General features: G+C 34.3%; 1 protein-coding gene across 5 annotated transcripts in view; it reads left to right on the top strand.

Annotated features, from left to right (window-relative positions):
- CSMD1 (CUB and Sushi multiple domains 1) overlaps positions 1-27,631 on the top strand; it is a 1,148,093-nt gene that overhangs the window by 846,280 nt on the left and 274,182 nt on the right. For all 5 annotated transcript variants that reach the window (XM_040551456.1, XM_040551454.1, XM_040551453.1 and 2 more), the window contains 6 exons: positions 9,379-9,561; positions 10,617-10,943; positions 12,249-12,443; positions 16,702-16,840; positions 22,002-22,189; positions 26,982-27,170. In XM_040551456.1, the coding sequence (XP_040407390.1) occupies positions 9,379-9,561; positions 10,617-10,943; positions 12,249-12,443; positions 16,702-16,840; positions 22,002-22,189; positions 26,982-27,170 (1,221 nt within the window). The remainder of the gene's footprint in view (positions 1-9,378; positions 9,562-10,616; positions 10,944-12,248; positions 12,444-16,701; positions 16,841-22,001; positions 22,190-26,981; positions 27,171-27,631) is intronic.

Genomic DNA, 27,631 nt, shown 5'->3' with positions numbered 1-27,631 from the left:
ATACAATCTCTGTGTAGGATGAAATGTAATAAAGAAAGACATTGTAGGCATCACCCTAGTCCGCATCCAGGACTTTCCTTTCCAAACTGAAACCTAAACCTAATGTCACTGTACCATTTCCTTTGTATGTGTACTGTATCAAATTGTAAATGCATGTAGAAATCAGACAACTTTTATTATTTATATTTATAGTATTTATCAAAGGTCTTGTCTGGAATATTTCACAAGTTCTTCATACTACCACAGGACTTTGTATGTTAGTTTTTGGTTTTGATCTTTTTCCTTTCACTTCAATTGGACAGTTAATAGTGGCATAGTAGAGTTAGACTCCATCAGGGTCTCTCCTCCTCTCTTGTGCCCCCAGCATAAACCAGCCTTTTTTCTTTTTCTTCTGAGTGTGAAACTTTAAAAGCAAAATGTCAAATGGATTTTTCCACCTGAGATATCCACGCTATCTATGCAAAGTGAAATAGATGGTTGAAAATTTCCATGAAGACTCTGTAACACACTTCTGTGAAATTTTAGTTGATTAATCATTTTCACTGAAAAGAACACGTTTATTTATTTTGTTGTTTGTTTACTATAACAACGAACTAATTACATGTACAGGTATACACTGGTTCGGTATGGTCATATGAAATACTGTACAGATCTCCGTATGGAATGTTTTAGAAGGCTGCACTCTGAATCTTGTCAAAATCTCTTTTGCTACCTACCATCAAAACACAATTTATACTAGAAATTACCTCAGTTCTAAATAGTAATGAATTGAAGACTTCATTTTCTGGACCTCTTTACGTAATCTTTCAGAAGGAAAGACAGAATTCTTTCCAGTCTCAACCAAGTGTTGATTTAAGTCAAGCTATTTCTAAGAATTTCTAAGTGATATAAAAATAGTATTCTCATTTGGAAGCCACCAGCTTCCAAAACAAACATTTTTGGTTTGAGAATTGACTGCTTCTATAATCTGCATCAGAAGCATACCAATCTTGAAGATTTAACACATCCCACACATAAAATTCCTTTTAATCTTCATTTTCTTTAGTGAAACTGGACTCTTTCCTCTTGGTATTTAAATGTTAGGAACACCCATTGTAAGCACGTACCCATATGGTGCAGATCTAAGGGAAAATAAGGTTTATCTAACACTAACTTTTGTTTACAAAATTCTGAGCTGACATAGGCTTGGAATTTTGATGGTTGATTTTTCCTTTGGAAGGAGTATGAGAAAAAGCAGTACTTCTATGGGCCCATGCTTCTATATGCACATGAGGACATTTACACCCACAATATGCTTCATAGGGTTATAGCATTTTCAAAATACTATGGCTACTACTGATCAACTGTTTTTTCTGTAATAGCATTTATATAACAAATTGTTAGGAATGGGCTAAGAAAGTATATGCTAAGCTAATTGAAGCACTTCTGTTGCCTAATGATAATTCATATATTCACATTTATGCTTTGAGATACTCTTACTATCTAATTTTCGTCCATTTAATATGTGCTAAATTGATTTTCTGTGATGCCAGTTCTTAATTAGGATGTCGTGTTGCTAATTTAAATGGCTTAAAGAAGACAAAATGCACTGTGAAGTTTATAATCTAAACACCTATTGTTTGTATGACATGAGCAATTTTCCATAAAAAACATGTTAACTGGTGTTAATTGTATTTTCATCCTTTAAATCTTTAGAAATAGACTCCTGTCTTGGCTATTCCATTGCTTTGCTTCAGATTGGTGTTGGCTTTACAGTCATATAAGTACAAAGGTCTATTTGCTTGCACTTTCAAAGTACTGGTAACACATTGGTTACTTTCTGGACAAGTACTACATCTTGTTTGCCAGGACTCAAGATGTAGTATTTCTGGGTAAAGATGTTCTAGGACATTCTGTTGTAAAACAATAGAATGCACAACATTTTCACAGTTCGAGCGAACAAATTATGGCCAATATGTATCAGATTTCTGGACTTGAAGTCATGAATGGTTTCAGAAGCTCCCTGGCAGAAGTATTTTCTTGTGGGTTTCTGTAATGATTGCTATCACCTGATTGTAGTAATGGTTGGAATTAATACTTTTTCCTCCATCTTTCTTCACAAGCTGCTGCAGTATGCTACTTCCAGTTTTCTCCATGATTGCCATATGTGAAAGAACAGTTCTCTGTATCTATAGATTACTATTAGGAATTAGGTTTTCCAGGAATCCATTGAAAGTTTTAATATGAAATATGTTAATAAATAATAAAGCCAAGAAGGGAACGATTTTTTTTTTCTCTCTCTTACCCTGCAAGGAGACAGACCTCATATTTATAAGTGCTGTTTAGAATACAACTCATTAAAGTTCCATCTACTTTTTAGGCATATAAGTACATTCCCTATATAAAAATCTGAAGGATTTTTAAAGTTGAATTATATGGCCAGTGCTGTGATTTTATCATTACTGGTTAAAGGCTGTAGCTTCTTTATTGAAGCACCAATGTAGGATCTCAGGACCTACCTTTGCCTGAGCTGATTTTGGCTAGTTTTAATATTGTCTGTGTTCAAGTAATTACTGCCAAACACGACTATATGAATGCCACACATGATAAAGGCTTGAGAAGCCTAGGTAATTGTTGTACTAGTAGAGGTTGGGGCTGTTGTACAATTTTCAGACTGTAGCTGGAAACCAGTGGGAAGGAAGCAGACAGGGATAGAAAAACTGAAAATTAACCTGTCATTGTGCCTGCAAGCTCAAAATTAATTGTTTCCATATTTATGATTCCGCAGTTGTTGATGATGAATTTCATTGTTATTTCATCAGTCAGTTAGTTGAGATAATAAACTTCTCTGCAATGAGTAACAGAAAGCTTCTTACTCATTCCTGATCAAATTTCATCTGTGTCTACCCTGGACAATCATAAAATTGATCATAAAAAAAATAAATATTTTTTTTCTTTGTGATTTTTTTCTGTGTCCTCTGATAGAATATTTAAGTACACAGCAAATATTAAACTTAAAGAACAAAGTTTTCAAATAGATTTGATTCTTTTTTTCCTTCTTGATTACTTCAAAGCATTTTTATATGTATGGTATTGTGTTATTACCAAGAAGCCATCTCTATGCTATGATAACAGGCAGTTAGTTTAAATAGAATTCCTATAGAAAAAAAATCATGTTGGCTTTCCATCTGTCTGGTTCTAAGGTCATGTTTGGTTTTAATATTGATATAGAATGCAAGAAAATAGAAGCAACAAAAATTAATCTAGTGGATATGATCTGTGGCCTTTTTGATGACAGCAAGGACAAAAAACTTCAGAGAAATTGTGAGACAGCCCTTAGAATGCTGCTTGAAACTATATGACCTGTGAAGGAGGCCTTCTCTTTTTATAGTTGGGGATTGATAGTAAATTATACTGTAACTTTTTTTTAAGGAATTTACTGGAATAATGTTAAAATTATCACCTATGAAATTACCCTTAAGTCCACTCTGTTTTTAGCTATAGACCAACCACATTTTAGCTTTAATAGCCAGCTTTACAGTCTAATTATGTGCTATCTGAAATATTTTTTTTCTATTAATTTTGATTTATTTTTCACTTTCAGTAGTTGTTCCCATGTTCATTTTCAGGAATCATATATATATCATAATTTCATTTTTTTTACCTATGTTCTCTTCAGTATTCATGACCCTCTCTCTCTCTTTTCTCTCTCTCTCTCTCTTTCTCTTTGTATAGGAGTTTCTTTATTTGTCTGTATTTTCAAATTCCCATAATTTTCAACAATGTATTGAGATTTGGGAATCCAGTATTACACATGCATTTCAAAGAAGGCTGAAATGTTTTTTTTCATATAAACAGTAGCATTTTTGTGCTTTCTCAGGTATTTGTACGGCTAGCTTCCTGTCTCCTTAAAAAAAAAAAAAAAAAATCATATAAAACAGAAGGGACCTTTTGTAATGCCTGGTTCCTTTTCCCAAACTGAAAGTATTTCTTTATAATATTGAAAGCTCCTGCATAATTTGCAGCTGGTTTATTTCTATAGACCACCGTGGTTTCCTGTGAAAACAAGAAAAGTGTACTTCAGAGGAATAAAGTATTTAGGGATACTTAGTTGAATTCTCTGCTCCATCATAAATTTGCTATGCAAATCTTTTACAACTACAATCTGTAAATCTTTTCAGGAGTGGTAAAATCATTGCTGATTCTGCTTTCTATTTTTCCTATGCTGAAGTCCTAGAGAGACAAGCTTTCTTTTCCTGCCAATGAAGAAGTACTTGCAGTTTAAAATATTTACTGTGTAATACAATAATGGTATTGAAGAACTGTGGTATTTCCTAAGAAGACATGGAAGAACATGTGTGTAGGTTGAAGTCATGTCTATTTAGCTCATTTGTAATGTGTCCATTCATAACTCTTCTGCGTGTCAAAAATGATGGATTTAACAGACATATTGTCTTTATGTCACAGTACAGTTGCAGACTTTGTCTTTATATATATTACTTCCTTTTCATTAAGCAGGCTTTTAAATGATGTTGTCTGGGACTCAAATTTGAATTCTAACAGTCAGATAAAAGATACAGGGCAAATATGTTACGGATCCAAATTGGTTTATTATTGAGATCAATGCAAAGATCAGCTCAAAGCTTTATGGTATACAATAAAAATATAAATGTTGGAATAATTAAAACCCAGCATTTGTCATATCAAAGATTGTTCTGTACAACAATATTTTTTCTGTCTGTTCTAAATTTAAGAAAGTGTTTTTTAAGTGTCAGAGTCTGCTGTGTCAGGTATTCTGAATGTCACTGCAGGAAGATATTTTATATTAGATATAAGGAAGAAATTCTTTACTCTGAGGGTGGTGAGGCACTGGAACGGGTTGCCCAGAGAAGCTCTGGATGCCCCATCCCTGCAGGTGCTCAAGGCCAGGGCATGGGGCCCTGGGCAACCTGGTCTAATGGGAGATGTCCCTGCTCATGGCAGGGGGGTTGGAATTGGATGATCTTTAAGGTCCCTTCCAACCCTAACAATTCTATTATTCTAAGACAAAAAGAATAAGAGAATATAAACAAAGTCGTCATTTTTCTTGTATTTAAACACAAACATTTGTGGCCTGTTATAAGAGTTTAGATGTTAAACTGAAAAGGTTTGATGCAGAAATAAACTTCCAAACCTTTTTTTTTTTTTTTTTTGAAATGTGCACCTGCCAGCTTCTAGCTTCCCTTAAACTGTCTTGGGTACATTTAATATGATAATTACAAAATGTAGTCAACTTCATGAATTTAGACTTTAAAGGTATTAACTTTAACTCTCTGGCAGACCATAAGCTACTGAAGTTTGTCTATTTATGTGTGAGCATATTATTAATACTCTAATGAGAGAAGATGTATATAGTTACAGATTTATTGATTTGATGATGATTCACTGATCATCTAAGCTAGAATATCAGATAGTGTGAATGAAAACATAATGGTACTATGGAATTGATTTTAACTGTGCATTTGTAATGTAGTAACAAGGGAAAAAAAGGCAACTTACTAGCATGACTAAAAGAAATTCAAGACTGCGAAATGTTATAATCCATAAGCATTTTATTATGTATTTCAGATACCTGGGTCAAAGTAACTCAAAACCTTTCATTAAAAAGACTAGAACTGCAATGTGAAACCTTTCAAGTATTAGTCTTAGTACGTATTTAGATGCTTAATATCACTTTAGAATTGCCATATTTCTTCCTTTGAAAGAAAACACAGCTGATTCAATTCAGAGCAATATGATCTTCCCACCAGATATCTGATCTTGTCACTCTTCCAACATAAGAGACTGTTCCCTGAAATTGAGTAAACACTTCTAGTTTACAAACAAAATGAGAAGTCTTTCCCCAGGCTACCAAAGAGTACATGAAAACCAGAAACAATTGAATATGATCTATGCTAAAAAAAATTTAATTTTTAAAATTAAAAAAAAAATAAAAAATTCTTTGATTAAACCAGTGGGAGTCTGACGGGAGACAACGAAATAAAGGCTGTGTCAAATCCCAGAGGATAGAGAAATGTGGAAATGACTATGTCTGTAGTACTCTGGATCTAGATACAAACAAATAGTTTGTGATTCTGTGATGCTGTGATATATATAAATACAAAATCCATAATTTGACCTTCTTTTTCTTCCCTAAGTTGTTTTCTGACATTAATATATGTGATGGAAAGCTAGCTCTTCAGTAGAGAAAAGTACATACATTCTGTCTGCAGTCAGTGCATCTATGAGAAATTCAGTCAGCTAAGACAAAGCTTTTTGTGGATTAAGTATTTTTCAAATGTTTTGGAAGGAAATTGTCTAGTACCTGAAATTGTAATTCAAGAGCAAGGAAAGACATTGAACTGAATAAGTGTGGAAAGTTTTTACTGTATCTAACTTGAGAATTCTCTCTGCTTTTGTGGAGTGAAAAGTAGATTTTTTGTCACAGTTAAATTAGTTGGTAGAATATTAAATGATCTAAAAATGTGGGTTCGATAATAACACCCATAATTTAATATGAATAAGAAATTATGTGTATGTTATAGTAAATCTTCATACTAGGAAATTTGCATGAAACTTGAAGCTAGGAGTGAATGCTATCCATTAGATTTAAATGGATGATTTCAGTCAAGCTGAATAATTTGTTTTTTTTGACTAAAGTACATTTTCTGTAATAGCAGATGGTCTTCACTCCAAGCTTTGAGAAGATGTAGATTCCTAGAGCTGGATGGAATCTTTCAAATGTTTTATAGCCAAAATGCAAATCAAACATCCTCAAAAGCGTCTTATAAGTTGTGACATTTGCTGAATTGTTTTTATGTTGAACAAACAAACACAAACCCTGGAAGCTGAGATAGAAATAAAGTTAATACATTTCATTTTGACATTTTTATGAGTTATTTGTCTTTTCAATGTAAAATAATTTGATAAAAATATCCTTCTAATGTATTTTAACCTAAAATGCAACATTGAAATATGTTTTTGTGAGGCAAATGACAGATTTTATTAAACCTTTATATATCCGAATAATAAAAGTATTTAAAAGTTTCACCTGAAATTAGTTTTTATATTTTTAACTGTTTAATTGTGCTTTCAAATAAGAGATTTAAAAATTCAGATTATATTTCTACCCCATGTAAAACCAGTCATTCGTGGATGAAGGGTGATATATTAAGACACACTAAGTATTCACTTAGTAAGACCTCAATTCTGACCGAAGACATAATGTACTATCTTCCCATTTAAAAAAAAAAAAAAAAGAATTCTCAACCTGTCAGAAAGCTTAATTTTAGGTAATTTCTGCTAAAAGTTTTGGTTCGTTGATCCATAACCCACTCCTAGGGCTTGGTCTATCTCCTGAGAATTAGAAAGCATCCTGATCTATCTTCTACTTCAGTAAATTCATTAATTAAAGATATTGTGATACTTCCTCTGTATCCATAGAAAGAAACACTTGTTGCTTTCTCTTAGGGGATAAATCTTGAGCAGTGACTTTGCCAGACCCTGCAGACAGTTTGCCTCCTGACACTTCTGCCCCGAGATGGTATTGCCCTGACCTCCAAGACACAACAGGTTTTTCGAAAGTGTTGATCATTCACACATGCTGGTTTAGATGTAGCTCTGCTATCAATGGAGGAGATGAATTTTTAAAACACAATTAAAATATGGGTTCTAATTTTTAGTACCTCCCCACGTTTTCATGTAGGGTGTGGACAATTGGGAACACACAAGTTTTCAGTGCTCCATTGTAGTATTAAGAATAAACGTCTCAGTGGGATCAGGCAGGTGAAGCTACTTTAAAGCATTTGTAAAGATATAATTTGCAATCCTTACTTATACAGACTATTTTTGATATTATTCTACTGCTGTTTTAATATATTTGTGTACTGGACTTTTGGAAGATGTTTTCATTCATTTGATACATTCTGGCTTTCTGGTAAGAATTATTCAATAAAACATCTGACTCTGGAACTGCTCTGAATTCATAGATAGAAAAGTAACTTAATTTTCTCTTCAAAGTCTGATTCTAAGATTTAAAAAAAAAAAAGTGTGCCTCTCTTTACCCTGATGAATAACCTTTTCTGTTGTGAAATGTAGCATACGTGCTTCTCAACAATCTGTTCACAACTTCTTCAAGGTTGTAAGCATAGAGGATGAATACGAGTACCATAATAATGCCATCCTGCATATTAAAATTTCTGTTGGAGTTAGCATGCCAAATTGTATGCTTCTGCCAGGATTTAATATTAGTAGTTTTAGCAATATATGACAGCAGACATTTTTAATTATGTTAAATTATATTAATACTTAATATTGTTCAGTGAATTGAATTTTCTTGTTATCCAGAATATTTCGAATTTCATACCTTGAATTAAACTGTGAAACATTTAAATAACTTCAAAATTTTATTGCTGAGTTCATTTGAATGAGGTTCACGTCATTTTACTACAGATGTAGCAACACAGTTTATAGAACCAGATGTGCTTCGTTATTATGGTTGCTGCTGAGATGGAAATTAATGTCAAAACTGTTTTAAATTTAATGGCAAAGAAATGTATTCTTCATTTTCAATGGGCAGCTAACTGTAGAGTAATTTGCAAGATGATACAGCATTTCTAGTGCGTGCACTTAACATTTATATTTCCTGTCTTTAATATTCTTGTTATTCATAGGTTTCATGAGACTAGATTTTTATATTCCTATCTACATGTGCATTCAATATCTACAAAATAAATATTATTTAAATAGCAGATCTTCTAGAGGGTGTCTAGGAAGTATGATCTAAAATGTTAATCTTTTTTCAGTGTAGCTGAACGCAGCTGGCAAAAAAATATGGCTCTAATTTGAAGTATGAGATTTAAAAGTAATTCCTCAGTTTTATTGTATTTTGGTGTTTATTGTATTTTGGTGCTTTAAATAAAACCAATAGAATTTACCAGCAAATTATGTACTTTTAATTTTATTGCTAATAGCATTATCTAATGAATTGCATATTTGAAAGTTAAAGTAGATTCTTTATTACTAGTACTTCATTACAGAAATAAGATGTATATGTTAGTATATCTCTATGATAGAATGGAGACTATATATGACTTTATAATTTTACCAGGAAATAAGATGTATTTCAGTGCAGTCATGCCGTTAAACATGAGGATTTTGGTATCTTCAGCAGTGCAGGTATGGAAGTTATTGACCTGTGAAAAGACATAGGGTCCTAAGCCTGTAGGTGGTTTTAAAGCATTTACCTCTAGTTCATTTTCAGTTGTAAATATTAGTTTAAAGCATAATGTCAAATATTTTGAAGGCACCTCTTATACTGGCACGTAAATTGTTGGCAAATATATTTTCCTTACTATTGTGTTTGAATTTTTTGATATTCAGAAATTGAGAAAGGAGGTTGCGGAGACCCTGGAATTCCATCATATGGGAAAAGGACTGGCAGTAGTTTTCTGCATGGAGACACACTTACCTTTGAATGTCAAGCAGCTTTTGAACTGGTGGGAGAGAGAACAATTACATGTCAACAAAACAACCAGTGGTCTGGCAACAAACCCAGCTGTGTTTGTAAGAATTATTATTATTTGTTTGCTGTAATAATTTTCTGACCTCTTGCTTTTCTTAGCATTTTTTTACTAGCCAGCAGGAAAACATTTCAAAGACCTTGAAGACTTTTAACAGTCATGTATTTTTCTTAGTTGGCTTCACAGTAGCTCATTTATGGGTACCATCACATAGGATTGTTTTAGAATGTTCATCCCTCATTTTGTATTTCATTTTATCATTTAACATTTTTAATACAAATGCGTGCCAAAGACTGTAATTGAACACTTAGCATGTAAGTTCTCAAAAGGACTGTGGCACATGCATTGATTCTGGCACTGCAAAGGAGTCTATAGATACAAGAAAAGATTAGTTTTGTGTTGCTTTGTTTTGTTTTCCTGATATCCTAACAAAACATGAAAATGTATTTGAGGAATATGAGGATATCCAATGTGGAAAACAGGGAGGTAAGATTATTAAACATGAATTTTGTTTGAAAAGAAAAAATACATTTGTAGGTAAGCTTATAGATGGAGTTAAATAGAGAACTTTTTTTTTCCTCCTTCTAAGGTAAAATGGAGTTAATCTCTTTAGTACACAGGTATACACTTAGGCACTTAGTTCGCCAGATAGCATTACTTTTTCTATAAAGAGTCTTATAATTCAGTACTGGATTTTCAAAACAAAGTGTCGTGTCTTGTTCTGCTTGGATGTATATGTATTTTGCAGCTGTGTTGGCTACAGGACTTAGCGAGCTGAGTGAGTTTTCTGTGTGAATGGAAGCAGCCTCTATATGCCTGTGTAATGCTAGTATGTCTGTAAGCAAATAAAGCCTGGGCATGAGATGCCGTGGCTGCAATCCTTTTGAAGACAGAAGTTGTGTTTTGGCATAGCACTATGTTGCATTGGGTTGGTATATTAGTTTGTGTTGGTAATAGTTTGGAATATTTTACTGCTCTGCTGTAGGTGTAGTAGTTTTCAAATCTAGGTTTCAAAAATACCCTATTCCACAAGAATAGAAAGACAAATGTTCGTAGTGTTTATAGGGTATTTTGAGAATCTATTGTTGTTTTCTTTAGTCTCGTGTTTCTTCAACTTTACCACACCGTCTGGAATTATTCTTTCACCAAATTATCCTGAGGAGTATGGGAACAATATGAACTGTGTATGGCTGATTATCTCAGAGCCAGGAAGCAGAATCCATCTGATTTTCAATGACTTTGATGTGGAACCTCAATTTGACTACCTTACTGTGAAAGATGATGGGATTTCAGATTTACCACCTCTTGGCACTTTTTCTGGAAATGAAGTACCTTCTCAGTTGGCTAGCAGTGGGCACATAGTAAGACTTGAATTTCAGTCAGATCACTCTACAACTGGAAGAGGATTTAATATCACTTACACAAGTAAGAAACTCTGCTTTTATTTTATGTCTTGTCAAGCTGTCTTTCATCATAATAGTGAAAAGTAGAACATATTTGTATTTATAAGGCAGAAGTGAATTGCCCCAGAAAAGGGGAAAATACAAAATTGTAATGCTTGTATAATTGCAGTGCTTTCAGCTGTCTTTCTAATACTCCTTTGATTAGCTTATCTGAAATTTTATCATTTACTTATTTCATTGTGATAGCACTGATAAATTCCCTTCATTATTTGAGGCCTATTTTGGTTGAAACTGCTATAAATGCAAAGCATGTAACTCTTATCCTGGCATTGGGCACCACTGAAAAGAGTGGACGTACTCTTCCCAGTACGTCCATGTCTCTGTTGTAGGGGGGGACACATGACAGAACTGGAAACAGTACTCCAGGTGAGGCCTCAGCAGTTCTGAGTAGAGGGAAAGGAACAATCACCTCTCTTGACCTGATACTATGTGTAATGCATCCAAGAATACTGTTAGCCTTCTTAGTGGCAAGGGCACTTTGCTGACTCATGTTCAAAAATGATCAATATCAGTGATACAACAGATAAACCACAATTTTAGACACTTACAAATCTTACCACCTATAAATTTGTAAACACCTTTCTGTTCTAATATATCTCCACCCTGCCCTGTGAAGACTTACATACCCAGGACACGGGTTACAAGCACTCATCTCTTTTCCTGAAGTGTGGGTTCCCTTGCACACACCTCCTGAAAGACATATAGATCCTCTAGCTTTCTGTACACCCGTACTGTTCTTGACAAGTCACTGATCCATACACTGATGAGAACACCCCCGACATGGAGATGTGGGCCCCTGTGAGTTGATATTCCACCAGCTGGAAGCAGGCTGCTGTCCACATCCCAAAGAGGGTTGCTCTGTCCAGCCTTGGCAGAGGCTGTAGTCTTTAGCTGTAGCCTCTATTTATGCTGGATTAGCTGCAATGTGAAACTGCACTTCTTGTGTGAGAAGCAAACAGTTGGGAAATTTAAGCACAGTATTTTTGTTTATCTAAGCCACACACAACTAAAAAGATTCAGAATTTAAAGTATGTTGCATTGTGGTGAATGTCATCAGATCCAATGCAGATTTTGTAGTGGGGCATTTCCCAAACTTTTTCAATTATATTGTAATCCTGTTGCTTATCAAAGGTTATTCCCTTCTCCCCCTCCCCTTCCCCTTCTCCTCCAAAAGAGACAGAGTTTAGAAGGTTTGTATTATTATTGTTGTTGTTATTATTATTATGTGTTTTTTTTCTTTTCTTTTTGTATTGTTTTTGTTTATAAGCATTTGGTCAGAATGAGTGCCATGATCCAGGTATTCCTATAAATGGGAGGCGTTTTGGAGACAGGTTCCTTCTGGGAAGTTCTGTTTCTTTTCATTGTGATGATGGCTTTGTGAAGACCCAAGGCTCTGAATCCATAACATGCATTATGCAGGATGGAAATGTAGTATGGAGCTCTGCTGTCCCACGTTGTGAAGGTAAGGGCACAATCTTTAGTTTGCACCTACACTTTGAATAATTAAGCTATTTAATTTTAGCTTACTTTTCACATTTCATACACAAATGAGACTGCTGTAGCTGAAGTTATTTATTTGTCTTATTTTAACACTTCTCCAGTCAAATGAGAGAGCAATAATAGAAACAAGATAGCTTGCTTTTATATTCTTGGAATAAATTAGCATTCTAAAAATCTGGTTGCTATTCTTTTCAAATTCTGTCTGTCACCATCATTACCTGGTTGTGAGTTATAGCTGCTATAGCAGTTTTGGCTGTAGCATACTGAAGAACATAATTATCACATAGAAAAGTGAAGTGAGTTTCTATTTAAAATTCATTTTTAAAAATTGGCACCTTTAATTTTCTCACAGCAAAGATATACCTGAAATTCTGTATGTAACATATTACTCTGCAGTACATCTTTTCCTCAGAATTACAGTGAAAATCAGAGCTATGTTTCATATTCATTATATTCCCCAAAATATTTAATCCAAAAAATCTGAATTTATTTTCTCGTTCTTGCCTACATAAATAAACAGACTAACATTACATCTCTCTGTAGGATGAAATATGGTGAGATAAAAGTGAGAAAATAAGCTGATTCCTTGATGCTTAACAGTGACAGTACTCCATAGTTCCTATGGCAAGATATATGAATATGTTTAATAAACACCTTGTGTGTTTCTGTTAAAAGTAATGTTCAGAAAGCTGTATGTCTTCTTGTAAACAATCGTTATGTACTCAGGCACTCAATGAAATGAGGGCTGCAGGGGATCTGTGTTCCAACACCTGGAGTACCTCTTCCCCTTTCTTATTCACTGACCTTGGTGTCTGGAGGATTGTTTCTCACACATTTTTTCTCACTCCTCTCTCTGATAGCTGCTGTGAAGCATTTTATTACCCTTTCTTGCATTTGTTTTGTTTGTGTTATTTGGGCAACTTGGTAACTCAATTCTGATAAGGCTGCATTTCTAAGAAAAGGTAGAGATATTGGAAAAAATGTTAGTCTGGTAGGTGTGATGCATGCAAATATAGATATACTAACAAGATTTCTTAACCTGATTAAGCCATGTAATTAATTTTTTTTTTTGTTTAGAGCAAAACCAGCCCACTCCAAGGCACAGAACAAGGGGAGGTTTTTCATCAAATGATTTTCTCTCATTTTGAAACTTTAAACACATAATTAATACAATATTCAATGTAATCTTCATGTAGTTTTCTTCTACAAACACATGAAGGAGCCACTTTGAGGAAAAAAATGGAAAAGAAAACAAAAACACAAAGACTCTAGGAAAGTACATAGGTACAGATCAAACTCAGTTATCCTTCCTGTGAATCCTGCTGGATATTAACCTAGCTATTAATGAAAAAAGGATTCAATTTTTTTTTTTTTTTTTGGGGGGGGGGTATATTTTTTTCTATTTTCTCATTTTGGTATGGAAGGAAATATGGTTCTTTAAAGTTACATTCAAGATGTGTTCTGTTTTGATGTGGATTTGCTTTTTAATTGATAATTAAAGGAGTTCCTGTTTTTAGTGTATAGTATGGAGCAAGCATCCTTACTAGTTTGTTTAGAAGTAATTAAGTTTGCTTCTGGTTGTCTGAGATTTCTGAGCAACTGTTGGTTTTTGTTGTTGCTCTGCTTTGTGTCTCTCCATACTTAACAATCTGTTTAACAAGCAATACGTGAAATATGTGAAGTAGGTGATGTGTTATAATCAGGTGAGGGTCAGCAGTCTTCTGGTTGTTCTTGTTTTTAATATGACTAAATTTAATTAAAAATAAAAGGCATAGAATACAATTCATTCTTTGTCAGCTATACACTTGTGAAATAAAAGCCATTTTCCTGGGTGATCATTTTGCCCCAGAGACAATTACCTGTGTATGTTTCATTTTTGTGGGTTGCTTTTTTTCCTCCACTTTTTAAAATCTGGAAAAACTTCTCAGAGATAAGTGCAAGTCATGAATGAAATCAAAATCAAATGTCTGAGTTCAATTTTAGTTAAAAGCATTGAATCAAAACTGGGAGTATTAATTTACTACTCATAAATTCATTTTACTATTAATTTCCATATGGCATAATAGGTTTGCCTGTCACTACTTAGAGAAACAGAAGACAAGTGAAAAGATTCCGGGCACAGCAATGTGGAACTTGCTGATAATGACACCACTGACTACCTGAGTGTAATACAAATGATACTAAGACAAATTTACCTGACCTTGAAAGCCTTCCTCTTTTAGACTGCTCTATAGCCTGTGTTAGACTATAAGATCCCAATGCTCTGTGCTATAACAGCTTAATTTTTTAACGGACTTAAGTTTCTCTAAATTTCTTCAGTATTTTCTGATGTTGTTTAATCCTGCACCAAAGTCCTTTGATCCTGCTGTGAAAAATGTTCCCTGTCTAGCCTTCTTACGTTCATAGCCCTGTTGCAATACTTGTCCTTTTATGGAGGAGCATTAGGTTAAACAAACTTGGTGTGCAAGAATGGGCCTGATTGGGTGCACTGAAGAGTGCTTAGGAAGCCAGCTAGTGGCATAAAAAGGCCACTCTCAAGTGTCCTGGAAAGGTCCTGTGACTAGGGGAGGTTCCAGTGGACTGGAAAAAGGAAATTTCAGTCCTATCTTCAGGAAAGGAAAGAAGGAGGATCTGAAGAACTACAGGTCTCACCTTGATCATTGGGAAAGGTGATGCAACAATATTCCTGGAAATCATTTGCAAATACTGAAGGACAAGATTAGGAGGAGTCAGTATGGATTTATGAAGGGGAAATCATGCCTGACCAACCTGGCATCCTTGTGCAATGAGATGACTGGCCTGATGGATGGGGGGAGAGTAATGAGTATTTTAAATCTCATTTTAGTAAGGTGTTTGGCACTGTATCATACAAGGTTCTTGTAGGCAAACTGTTAAAATATGGTCTAGACAAATGAACAAGTTGGATTGAAAACTGGCTGAGCTGTTGGGCTGAGGGGGTTGTGATCAGTGAGTGGCACAAAGTGCAGCTGGAGACCAGCCCCTAATGGTGTACCCCAGGGGTCAATATCAGGTCCAATATTGTTTAAAATCTTCAGTAATGATCATTACTGATCACTGGGACAGAGTGCAACTTGAGTAAGTTACAGATGACAGAAAATTGGGAGTAGTGGCTGATAAACAATATGGTTGTTCTGATGTTTAGAGAAACCTTAACAGGCTGTAGAATTGGGCCGAGATAGAGTTCAACAAGAGGAAATGCCAAGTCCTTCCTTCAGTGCTGGTGATCCTCTGCCTACAGAGCTGCATACAGAAGCCTAAGAATCCCAAGTAGAAACAAGATACAGACATACAGCAGTGAGTCAGGTGAAGGGTCACAAAGATGATTAAGAGCTTGGAGAATCCATCATACAAAAAGAGGCTGAGACAACTTGGGTCATCTAGACTAAAAAAGAACACTGAAGGCTCTGGAGAAAATTTATTGAAGTATATAAATGCCTGATTCCGCGATGTAAAGAAAATTGTCCAGTGTCAGGACAAGAGACAAAGGACGCAAAATGAAATTAAATAAATTACTTTTAAACATAAGAAAAATCTTTTACTGTGAGAGTGATCAAACACTGGAACAGGTTGCCTAGAAAGGCTGTGGATTCTCTGGCTTTGGGGAGAGGGCATGATCCTAACAACATGGTTCTGTGCCATCAACTGTAAGTGACCCTGCTTTGAGCAGGAGTAGATGATCTCCAGATATCCCTCTCACCTTCAACTGTTCTGTGATTCAATGGAATATTTACACCAATAATTTCCACTGAGCTGAATCATTACTCAATAAGGTATTAGATGGCACAGTACAATGGAAATAATTCACTATAAATTACTTGGATCGAAATTACTGTCTGATATTTCCACATAAATGTGGAATCATACCAGAACTAAAAGATGTCAGTATATTATTTTTAATGAAATATGTGCTTTTCAACAGAAGGAAGGCTGGCAGATTCAAGTGTCGTGCTCTATGTCTTAAGATATGTGTAGAGTGATAAACCATGATATTGCAGGACTTAAGAGACTGAGGAAAAGAAGGTGCTCATAAGTGCTCAGGAAAAGAGCATAACACAACAGATTGTATAAAAATAGTAGCATTATGTATTAAACTTATTTTTCATTTGTTTATTTGATTTTTGTAAAGTTTTTTTGAATGTTTATAATATTGCATTAGAAATAGCATGTGTGATACAAGTATACGTGTTTTTTTCTTCCAGCACCATGTGGTGGACATCTGACAGCATCTAGTGGTGTTATATTGCCGCCGGGGTGGCCAGGATATTATAAGGATTCACTTAATTGCGAATGGGTGATTGAAGCAAGACCAGGACATTCCATTAAGATCACTTTCGACAGGTGAGAATCATAACAGCAAACATCAAATAACTTATGAGCACAAATAATCTTTTTTAACAACAAAGAAGAAAAATATTTGAAAGTATTTTATTAAAATACAAGACATTCAGTGTATATTAGAATGCTATATGCTAACACAGTTTCATTTTAAAGTATTATCCAACTGAAATGGTCAGCCCAATTAATTTTTAAAGATGTTATCCCAGTGTGGACCTAAATTAGACCTTCTGGAACAAATGGGGATTATGCCCTGTGTAGCATGCAGGTTCTTCTGGAATAATAATTATTTTTGAAGGGGAATTATTTTCAGCCCGGTCTTACATGGAGTCAGGAGGTAGTGAGACTATATTTAAGCACCAGGAATGTGAACTGCAGCATGTTTAATGTTTTTGTAAGTATTGTGACCTCAATTAGATCTTTTTACTAGCCATTCAAGAACCTTTCAAAATTGTGACTTTTGTTTCCAAAGAAAGAAAAGTTCTTTAAAAATAACTTAAAATCTTGAAAATCTTCACCCTTAGGCATCTTTGTAAAATAAGTAAAAAAAATCTCCATTTGCTTAGTTGCTTGATCTAGATACTAATGTCACACTAGATACTCCATTTGACACAAAGATGCAAAGGATAGTATGAAAGACAGTGCCTGGAGCTAACCTGCAGCATCTTCTTGTACAGGCCTTCCTGTATTTCTGTCATCCAAGCAGAGGCAATAATCTATGTCTAGTTTGACCTTTGCAGAGAGAGCCAACAGTGCTGAGTATAATGATTCAGTAACAGATTTGCAAGCCTTCTATGTCTAAGAGCAGAGACAAAAAGGTATGAAAATGAATGAAGAGAAGAGCAGAAGAATGTAATAGTGATTGTTACTGGGTCAAACCTAAGATACATCTTACTTAGTATTTTGTTCCTTATGCGGACAAAAAATGCAGAATTGTGGACAAGAGCATGAGGAACAGATAAATGTGTGTTATATTTCCCCGAAGTACTTTCCCAGTTTGCAATTCAAGACATTCCTGAACTGAAAGATTATTTTTTTAATGTGTTTAGTGTGTTTCTGCATGTCTCACTTTGATTGATTGGTTTGGTGTCCTCATGCATCCATGTAAAGTTATCATTTGCAACATTCTTCAGTTTGGGAAACACACTGGACACTGTTACAGACTTGAAGTGCCATTAGTGGGGATGGTGGAATATACAGGCAAGGTGAACAGTGTTGTTAAAAGCTGTTGATAAAGATTGTTTGCTTTCATTATATTCAGCAGGAAGTTCCAGAATTTAAGTCACTGGTTTTTTTTGTTTGTTTGTTTCTTATTAAAATATCAATATATAAATTATAAAGTTATCTTTACTTGCCATCTTTGCCTTTTTTGTTTAAAATTAGTTGTCAGAACCCTGAGATTCCAGGAAGTCTTCACAAATTCAGTGGAAGCAAACAGACAGTTGTAAAATGGAGCATTTTAATTTTATTAAAGGAAATGGGCTGCCTGTAGCTGTAGACCTTAACAGTATGACCACTATATTTCTGAGGAAAGTAATGGGAAACATTGGTTCCTGTGCCATATGGCCCAGTTCAAGAGCTACATTTACTGAATTTTCAGCAGATGCACACACATTCAATTAAGAATATTCTAGAGTATTGTGTACAAATCAAACTGTGATGAAATTACGCAAGAACTTTGAGTTACCCTGAAACAAACTTGAGAAATCTGATCTGGTGTAATTCTCAAAGTACAGCAGTCAGTTAATGTAATCCAGTTTTATATCAGCATTATTAAAGGAAGGATTTGGTCTCCTTTCTCTAAATGTTACAGTTACAAATACACATTACTATTAAGTACAATACTAATGTACTTACAATAGAGAAGCTTCTATTGGAGCTTCTACCAGTGTTCCTGGTAGGTTTAGAAAATGGTATAGCTTTACTACATCATATAATAAATTTCTTTAAGATTGTTATGCTTTGGGTATGAGAGGGTAACAATGTCTCTTTTTCAGTAAAGTATTTCTTCCTTCCTAGCATGAAAGCATTGCTATCCAGATTAAAACTTGAATGGTTTTTCTAATTTAAAATAAGTTAATCTGCTGACTGATGTAACATTAGCAAATTACAAGTCAGTAAGCAAAATCAGTATCAAATAAAAAAATAAAATGATCTATTAATTGCCAAGCACAATATTTGGTCATATATTTTGTCAAGATTTGGAAAAATAGAACCCTTTTATATTTTGCTGTATGTCTTGCCATCACAGATACAGTTGCCAGATTTAAATTTTGCACCATGAGTGTGATATTTGTGATATAAATTAGCTCACTCTTGAGCTAATGAGGATTTCATGTTGCTAGACAAATGTGACTTACTAGAGTACTTAGAAACTTTCCAGAAATAGCAGCAAATGACCAAATAACCCTACGAACATTTTACATTGAAACATTCTGCATTTCACATCATGACAAATGCCTGGAAAGCAACAGGACTGGAGGATTTTTGGTACTTTGAATATTGGTGAAAACTCATTGAATAGTAGATAAAACAATCCTCTTTATTCAAAACCTAGCTATCCATGAAAAATAGTATAACATAGCAATATTGAAGAGTTTTTAAAATTCTCTGGGAATATTTGGAGAATGTCCTACCTTTTAACAACATTAAATATGCTAATAAACATTAAAATATTTTTAAAGAATTATTCTTAATTCAGTAAGGATGCGGAATTTCCAGTAATCAATTATCTTTGTTTATTGTTTACTGAAATGTTAATATGATAATGCAAAGATTGTAAAAAATGTCCCCAAAAGCACCCCCGAACACTCAAAAAAGAGAAAAGTGAACTAAGTTTGAGATGAATAAGAATCTTCTGGAAAAATGATCATTGTAATTGGTAGCCGTTCCTGTAGGAGTTACTTAAAGATTTGTCTTTCTAGCAAGAGTCTGCAACCCATCATTCACACACAGCCCTGCTAAGAAAGCTGCAATTGCTGCCTAAGAGCACTTTATTTTTAATTAGTTCTACTCACAAACATAACTGTTAAATTAAATATTGAAGTATTGATCGGGAGTCCGTTCATTATGAGTACAAATAAAGTATTAAAACCAGGCTAGCACTGTGTGTCAGTTTTCCTTATTCTGCTGCAGGGTAAATCAATGTATAATCTTTGAAATTATGGAAAAGTACTGAATAACTGTCAGGTTCTTGAGTGATGCTCTCTGTGACTAACTATCCTGGTAAATTAAACAGTAGTAGAGAACTTTCCAGATGCAAGAAGTCTGTATTTACACACTTGCTGAAATAGTTGCTAACATACTTCTTGCTCTTGCCAATTAGAATTATCAAGCATGGTTCAGGAGTTAGTGTGGGCAGGCAACAATTGATAAAAAGAAATCTGAATGATATCTCCCTGTTTGTGAGTCTGAAGTATGTCCTTCCATGATAGCTGACTTCAGTGCCAGAGACTGGTCTTGAGCAAGCTTAATGCATGCAACCTTTGTATTCCACTGTCAGAGAGGACAGATAGCAGTGAAAGCAGTCACTTGGATTTTAGCCAACACACACAGAAAGGTCAAAAGCACCACGGATCTAGAGAGTTTTCTGGGTGAAGAGCTATATGTAGGGCACATCAGAGTTTCCAAGCTCTGTGTAGTTAGGTGTCGTAGTTAAGCAAATACTTTCAGATTTGTGAATGTGGTTTTGTTTTCAGGGACTCACGAGAGGATGAGAACTATAGAGATTACAGAATACATGCTAAATCTTCACCTACCATTACTGATGCTGATACATATGTGAAAATGGTTTTAATACTAACGCTATTGGTCTGTAAAATATAATGGCTTGGCTGGAAACTGTTCATTCTGTCATCATTACCTACATAGCATAAAGTTTATTTAGACTTTGAAGGAATGTCCAGTGGAATTCCCCTTTGTTGTCTTTAATTACAAGAACACAGTTTCTTACTCCCAGACCCACTAAGCATGTATCCCATATTGGCAAGACAATTTAAAGGCATTCATTATGAAACAAGTGCACAGGGACAGAGATTTTTAAGCTCAGAAGTTGAATTAGTAAGCCCTATGGGAAAAGACAAGACGATCTCAAAACAGACATTTTCTATACTTGCACTGAAAGGTAAGCATTTTACAAAAAATAAGAATATTGTGTTTGCAGGCAAATATATTCAGACAAGTATGGATATCTGTGTAATAGTAGAAACATTTTTTTATAGGAAAATGGATGTGTGATGTTTAGATGCCACAGTTCACAAGAGTATCTGATATAAGCACAAACTGTCTTGAAATGCATTTGATGTGAAAAATGTCAGTCAAAGTTTCATCTGCAGAAAGAGCAGATTTGATCTGTTTGATTTAAGAACAGCTAGTAGTGGATGACTGCACACACAGACATCCTTTATGAACTGGACAAATGTGATGTGGTTTAGTAATTGGCACAGATATTGATTGTTCTGTTGATTTTAAAGTTTTTTGTTCTTGTAACTCAACTATCTTGTTACCCTCCTTATTTTTTCCTTCTTGTCTATACTATCTGTTTTTTTGACACATTTAGATAGGCTAAGGAATTCTGTAACAAATCTCAAAATGAGGGCTTGATTTCAGTTTAAATTTTTTGTAATGCTTTTTTTAATTATTAATATTATTATTTCATAGGAAAATTTAATTATTTAAAAGTAAATTAGTGAACTGTGTTAGAAAAAATTCTTTGGATAAAGCATTAAGCAGCTGAATATATAAAACAGTTTTTGCCAAATGTCAAATAATGAAATTGTTGAAATAAAATAAAGAAACATCATTGAAGACGTTCCTAAAATGTCAAAATATTTTTTAATCTGATGGCAAGAAATTTCTTGGATCTTCATAATGCAGTTTTGTATGAGACAATTTGCAGTTTTCTACTCAGGTTCCTTACTAGATGTCATTATGAAGCCCAGTCATATGGTTGATCTGAAGTATATTACATATCTTACAAATTTTATAGGATACCAAAAAAAAAAAAAAAAAAGATGTGTAAAAACTTCCTTAGTTGTTTTTCACAGTAATGCACTGATGGAGTTGTAGGTATACTGATTTTTGTATGTATTGACGTCTTTGGTCAACATGAGTTAAACTTCTAACAGCATTCTTCTGCCTACCAGACTTATGTATTCCTTTTCAGATTTCAGACTGAAGTTAATTATGATACATTGGAAGTCAGAGACGGGCCAGCTAATTCATCACCATTAATTGGAGAATACCATGGAACACAAGCACCCCAGTTCCTTATTAGTACTGGCAATTATATGTATCTGCTGTTCACTACGGACAACAGTCGTTCCAGTGTTGGCTTTCTAATTCACTATGAGAGTAAGTCTGATATTTCTCTGATTTTCATTTAATTTTGAAAATAACGTTCAATTTGAAAATAGCAAACAAATATGAACTAATAAACTGTAGTCATTATATTTGTATCAGAACAAATTGTACTGACTCTGAAACTATTAAGACATTTTGGAAAATTTTACTTCATGAGTTCTTGTATGTTATTCAGACTGCTTACGGGAAAGTAATTTTAGAAAATCACCCTTGGATTTAATATGTTGGGTTTGTTTGTTCTGCCCTGCCCCTGCCTCTCTCTATGTATCTTTCTACATTTTTAATACACTTTGCAGTACTGAGCAGAATTGAGCCTTATCCATGGTGATTCTAAAATGCAAATAAGTGCATAATAATATTGATCTGTGAACTCCAGAATCACTATAACACTATTTTCTTTAAAATTGGTTGTATAAAATTACGTATATTAAACTTTCTGAAGTCACTGATTTTTATATGATAGCGTAGCCATTCACTTAAATACTGAATAGAATGCATGTGTTTAGCGTAGATAGGCTAAGCAAATAACACTGTTTTTGTCAGTTATTGTAGTCTTATCTGAAAACTAACCTGACTGCAGTAAATTTTCTGTCACATTGAATCTGGTATGAATGCCCAAACTTATATTTCATAGCTACATCAAAACTTGGAAATTCTGAATATTTTAGCTCTGACACAGACAACGTGGTAGAGGCTGAGCAGATAATAGTATGATAAACTGCAAGGCCACTGAGCGATGCAAAGACAAGGAACAGTATGTAGGATGCCAAATGAGTTATGTGCAGATGCTGATTTTCCCTTATTGTGTTTGAACTAAATGGTTGCTGTTATATTTTGTACAGTTGTCCCCAAATTTTTTATAATATTGTGTTTTATTTTAAACCTGGTATCAAATAGTTGTTGTCTTCTGTTAAAAATAATAATAATAATATAACAAACAGTATCTGCCCTACATGTTCTTAAAGAGGTAGGTCTAATTATGAAATGATTTAGAACAGCATTCTTATATTCTCTCTTTATCTTTTTTATCAGTGCACTTCAAACCTTGAAATTTGATTAGAGCTTTTAACAAGTATTAGTACTTCATTGTCTAACTTGAATTGTAGGGATCCTACCAAGATCTGGCCTAGGTCCAATAGAATCTGATAATTTTATTAACAATGTTGATGATAGCATAATGAGTACACTTACAAATTCTATAAATAAATATTCTAAGCATAAATGTGGAAGGAGAAATGACATTCACAAATACAAAACAGAAATACAGTAGAAAGGATATGGTGTTTACAGACAGCATAAGCAATCCAGAGAAAAATGTAACTGATGCAAAATGTATTCTCACAGTTGTAGTGAATCATCAAAAAGAATTACAGAATAGGCAAATTTTGTATGTAGGGCTTAGAAAATATAATAATTATTTCACTTAATTTGATGACCACAGAGATTATTCTGTCCAGTTTGGGATCCTGTTTAAAAGAAGGAGCTTCTTAACATGGAACAGGTGACATTTACAAGTATATATGCAGCCTTGCACTTGGAGCTAATTCACCCTTTTAAGATTACAGGGAAGCATTTCTGGTCACTGGAGCTATGTCTGATCCAGTAAGTTAGAAATGCTTGAGTCTTGGCTTCAGTCTTGCAGTCATTTGTACAGTTAAAGCCCAAACCCACGCATGATTTTCACCCATGCCAACTAGCATCTTTCCATATAGTAGTGCCTGGGCATAGTTCTAGGGATAACTTCAGACAGAGACTGTTCTCAAAAGGCAGCAGGGACAAGCACCTTTTGTTTTGAGGTGCATGAGATTTTAGCTGTATGTATGTTAGTCGAGTCATGCATTAAAATTGGTGCCAGAGAATGGGGTCTCTATAAATTTAATTCTGTGGCCTCTGTTTCCGATGCTTGAAAGCACATTCTGACATCTGCCTTACTGATGTTCTGGATGAAGCTATAATGATAGCAAAGAATAGCACTCTTGCTTCCAGCTGAAGTGCTTCCATTGTTCAAAACATTTTTGAGATTCACTGAATAATACAGTGACTGCTCCGTAGCTAGCCTTAATGGGGAGCAATGGTTATGGCACAAGCCATGTTTTGGTTTCTGTTTTTGGTTATTTTCTTCATCCATTTCATGCAATGAGCACTATTTAAACAATCTCTAAAGAATCTTACACTTTAATATTCCATTTTTCTAATGATTTTAACTATTTGAACTGTGAAGGGGGAAATATAGGTATGTAATATATATGAGTATGTAGTATATGAGACCATATAACTGTTGTTTGCTTTCATGCCTTATAGCAAGATTCATTTCCTCTTTAGAGATCTAATGAGATCCACTAATTAAACCAGTTTCTAAAAATCATTTATAGTTCCATTTGTTTCCATATTCATTTTAATAATTAATGAAGCATCTAATATAGCTAACATACTAAAAAGTTTATGAACATTTGATGAAATGTCAATATTGACGGAGTGAAGTTTTTAAGGATGTCTGCTCGTATTTTTCAGTTATTCAGTGAGGTGCAACATCTGTTTTGATTGTATTTTTGCAGTTAGCTTTGGGTTGTGTGTTATGTTCCTTTGAAAAGAGAATGATTAAGTTATAGGGTAGAATATTGTCTACTGAAGTCATTCTCACTGCTACATGGAGTGAAGTGAAAGGAGCATTTTTTGAGGGAGCTACTCCTCCCTGTTCTTCTTGGGAAGTACTGGAGTATGTAGGGTGGGAGAGGAAAAACATGCATTTCTCATAGACTTTAACCTTGTATTTATTCATCCAATTGTTATAAATAGTATTAAATCAACTTTTTCAATTCCTGGACCCGCAATTTATCACTATGATGCCAAAATTTCTCGCATATAGTTTAAGATCATCTTTTTGTAGTCAGGACTCTCAGCACTGTCCGTTATTAAGTTTGTCTTATGTTATCCCCCATTAAGAAAAAAATCTTTGTCCAAAGAAGCAAAGAAAAATCCCTTCTTTTCATCTATAGGTGATTGCTAAACATTAAATACTGAATATTTTCCCCTCAGAATGAAATTCTGTTTCCTGAGCTGACTTTTTCATTTGTACAGCACCATTATTTCAAGCAGGAAGTTGCAAGTTGCTAGGGTAGCCACACCTTTTGGTCTCCTTGCAAAAACCTGAAAAGTTACAGTTTATTATTTCCAAATGAAACTGATAGGAGTTTACGTGACTCAGAATCCCAAAGCAGTTGATGTGTTGGGTAGGGGTTGAAGGATGCCCAAAGAGAAAGGAATTTTAAGTGTGCTGCTGCGGACCTCCATCTACTGTAACATACCTCAAAACACTAAATAGAGTTTGTCTCAAAAAAAAAAAAAAAAAAGTTTATTAAAGTTAAAATTTCATCCACAATCAATATTTATTTAGGCCACATACACTGCAGAATATTGTAGACTTAAAAAGGTTCTTTGATTCTATATTAAGCCTTCTAAGCCAGGTGAAGGGAATCTGGCTTCCCTTCTGCAATGCACTGTATGCATTAAGAACATGCAGTCAAGACTAAAAGAAGCATTTATTTAGAATTTAAGGAGTTGCCTTATGGGAGGGATACCTCATGAAAACTAGATCATAAGCTTTCAAATCTGAATTCAAAACTGAAAAATAGCTGAAGGGTACAGGGAATATTTCTCTGAGAAAGGTAGAATCATTATTTATGTTATTTTTGATTGTAGTCCTGCTTCCAACCATCATATCCATAATTCTAAAACCTTTACTTTATGCCCAAATAAATCATTATTTTCCTTATCTTTTTAATCCTTCTACTTAATTCCTAAGGTTATGTGGTAGTCCTGGAAAAATAATGAACTTCCATTTGATGTTTGGTGGTTTTTTTTTTTCTTTTTTCTCTTCCTTGTTCAGTGTATAGCTGCAGGTTTATTTGTCATACACTGTTCAAACTTTTTTGTAAGACATAATTACTAAACACCTCTTCTGTCACATAAGAGTTATGCAGCTATATAACCTATATTAATTATCTTTCTATTTTTGATGCATTGGATTGTATGTGTAAGATTTAACAAGTGGTTTCTTAGTTCATCCGTTACATTTTTTGATACTGTGCTTTTTGCTAAGTCAAATAACTGTTACTCCAACAGAAGAAAGTTGCATTGTCCCACAGTATCAGAAATGTAATAGATGAAATGGAATAATTAAATATGATTTATATACTAGATTGGATGTTAGGAAAGGGTTCTTCACTGAGAAGGTAGTTGGGCGCTGGAACAGGCTGCCCAGGGAAGCTGTCATGGCACCGAGCCTGCTGGAGCTCAAGAAGCATTTGGACAGCACTGTCAAACACAGGGTCTGATTTTTGGGTGGTTGGTCCTATGTGGAGTCAGGAGTTAGACTCGGTGATCCTTGTGAGTCCCTTCCATCTCAGGATATTCTATGATTCTATGAAAAGAGAAAATTGAGTATTAATACTTTGAACCTTTATATCTTCCTGTAGTTGCAGATGTTCAGTGCATACATTGGTGCTTTTTTTCATTGTTTGATCAAATAAATATACAGCTCCAATTTTTTTCCTTCTTAATTTGGGCTTCTCCGTTCTGTGAGATTGAAAATTGAAAAACTGCTCTTCAATAGCTAGAAACAGTCCTTTATATCCCACACCAGTGCTCAGGCAATGCTAAGAAGTATCTTTTGGGGACTATTTCTTCCTTCTGTCTTACTTACTCTTTTAGTGTTTTGTTTATGATTTTTTTATGTTTACTATCTGAAAAAGGGGAGGAAATAAATTAAACCTGTGTATTTCAGGTGTTACTCTGGAATCAGATTCCTGCCTTGACCCAGGGATTCCTGTGAATGGCCGTCGCCATGGTAACAACTTTAATATCCGCTCTACAGTAACTTTTAGCTGTGATCCAGGATATACCCTGAGTGATGAAGAACCACTCATATGTGAACGAAACCATCAGTGGAATCATGCATTACCCAGCTGTGACGGTAAGTGTCAAGTTCTTCGGGTGGCATCATTTAAGTCCAACGAAGTTAATCTCTTATTTTCAAGATCTAATTAAGCCTATTATTATGACTACCTACCTTCAATCACACCAAAATCCGTATTTTTAAAAAATGATTTTTATTGTTAATAAAAGCTATACTTCACATCTCTGTATTAACTTTCAAATACTGTAAATGAGCAGTGAAATTTACAGGTATATATTAATAGAAACATTACAAATCCGCAGTTTAGTAACTGCAGAAAAAGCAAGACATTGAGAAGTTGGGGAACAATAAAACTATATTTAGAGCTCTATTTTTTATGTGCTTCTAAAGTTTGTAGTGTTAGTGGTAGATTGAAGTGGTAAAACTGGAAAATGGGTATACATGTGCTCTTGTTATTGTAGGAAAGCAAGTTTCTCTTTATAGATGGGTAGAACTGGGTTTAACTTGGTTAGAAAAGT

Source organism: Cygnus olor, chromosome 3 (assembly GCF_009769625.2).
Source record: "Cygnus olor isolate bCygOlo1 chromosome 3, bCygOlo1.pri.v2, whole genome shotgun sequence".
Classification (NCBI taxonomy): domain Eukaryota; kingdom Metazoa; phylum Chordata; class Aves; order Anseriformes; family Anatidae; genus Cygnus; species Cygnus olor.
This window is presented reverse-complemented; position numbering and strand designations above follow the sequence as displayed.